At 30.7% G+C, this 1,931-nt stretch overlaps 1 protein-coding gene across 1 annotated transcript; it reads right to left on the reverse strand.

Annotated features, from left to right (window-relative positions):
* Positions 1–1,691: 1,691 nt before the first annotated feature.
* LOC113853251 lies at positions 1,692–1,931 on the reverse strand. The gene has a single exon (XM_027483773.1). It carries the CDS (start codon positions 1,929–1,931, stop codon positions 1,692–1,694), a length of 240 nt encoding a protein of 79 aa, XP_027339574.1.

Genomic DNA, 1,931 nt, shown 5'->3' on the forward strand with positions numbered 1-1,931 from the left:
GATAATTCAAATAAATAATTAAAATGAATTAAACTTGAGTATCATATTTTTTTTTCCAAGAGAAGCCCGAGTTTTAAATGTTTGGCTTAGTTTAATTTATTTATTTTATTTTAATCTTTATCACTTTTTTTTTCATAAATTCTTTATTATTAGAGGAAATGTAAGTCTATCTCAAAAAAATAATAAGGTTTACATTCCACTCCTTATTTGGTGGCTATCACTTTTTATACAGTGAAAAATTAATTACTTATGTTTTCTTAATAATAGTCTATTAATAAAAAAAAATATCATGCTAACGTTTCTGCACTTCTGGAATAACAGGCAGCTGATTTATGATCATGTGCATAAGTCATGTCAACAACTTATTAACACGACCATGTCACACAGACCACTATTTTCGCATCAATGGCAAGTTGGATGACTAATATTAAGCTTGTTCTTAGTTGAAATGCGAATTATGGGTCCAGAAGCACTATTCACGCGCAACATTGCACGTCAAAGTAATGTTCATAATGCAGTTTGCATTATACTGTTGGAGTTCAACTTACATGTAAGCGAAAAAAAGCCGTCATATCAATTTTGTTAACAGGTTATTCATATCAAATGTTCGATTGTCTACATGCAATGAAAGAAGAAAATGCAATATGCTCGAGAGAAATCAACTTGTCCTGACAAATAGAAAGTTATAGAATTCAGGGTCCTGTCATGTTCGAAAGAATTGTGTATTTATCTACCAGATAGGTTGAACTATGTATATCATTGCAATGTTTATCAACGAATTGTGGTCATGTATTATAAAATCGTTGAAATAATTAATCCCCTCATATATACTATGATGCTTTGACTCAAATAATGTTGACTGTTATGGAAAAATACATATACCGTCCAAGAAAGTACGTGTGTCTGCTCTCTTTTGACGAAATTACCAATCAATAAATAAACATTCTTTCTATATATTATGAACCAGTTCATGACTATTTGAAGTTAGCTCTGATTACTTTTTCTGCATAAATTTATAAATTATAATATTCTCCTGTTGTCTTGAACGAAAGGGCCAAAGAATATGATGTATAGAAAGAAAACTGAAGTGATAGGCGATAAAATTGATTCCCATACAAGATGAACTTGGTTATCCAATACCCTAACAGGACTTTCTTTTTACTTAACTGTTTTTCTACAGTGTGCACAGGTTAAAAATAATAACTATTGTTATTAAATATTTTTATAATTTTAAAATAATAAATATTTTATTTTAAATTTTTAATATGTACCATCAAGCAAATAAACTATTTATCGAATTATAATCGACCCATTAATTTTGAGATAAAAGTTATTGTCAAAAGGCCAAACAGATATTATTAGGAGGCAGGGGCATGAGTCAGGACAGCTTTTCAAATTTCAACAGTGTAGAGCCAAACAGTTATTGTCAAAACGAATTTTATGCTGATTAATGTTAATTACCAAATTAGCTACTCATATAACCTTTTAAGTTTAAATTTATTCAAGCTTCATCATAACATGAACGTAAATATTGTCAAGTGCTCTCGTATATTAATGGGATTACATTATCAATAATCACATTAATTTATTCCGGCTAACTTGCATTGGATCCACACTCTAAATACATAATCACTAACATATATAATAGCTTGCAAGAATGGAAATTAAGCAATGAAGAAATTAAGGTAATTTTAAGATGCCAATTGGTGCTTAGAATCGGTGACTCGTGTGGCATAGTATCTAGCAATGAAATCAGAGGCTTTTCTATCAATACCAGGCTCAGCAACCCAATGTTCACTATCTTCATCACTTACAAATATTCTTCTCCCACTGCCACTCCCTTCCCAATAGTGATCATGTCTGCTTCCATTTGAGAAATACGCCTTGAATACACTCGAAAATGAGTAAGAAGATGACCTCTTGGCTCCCAT

This window comes from Abrus precatorius, unplaced genomic scaffold (genome assembly GCF_003935025.1).
Source record: "Abrus precatorius isolate BTA unplaced genomic scaffold, Abrus_2018 Scaffold10, whole genome shotgun sequence".
Classification (NCBI taxonomy): domain Eukaryota; kingdom Viridiplantae; phylum Streptophyta; class Magnoliopsida; order Fabales; family Fabaceae; genus Abrus; species Abrus precatorius.

Bases quoted from the DNA above. Each gene is read 5' to 3' on its own strand.
- LOC113853251 (XM_027483773.1), bottom strand. From the start codon at position 1,931: ATGGGAGCCAAGAGGTCATCTTCTTACTCATTTTCGAGTGTATTCAAG.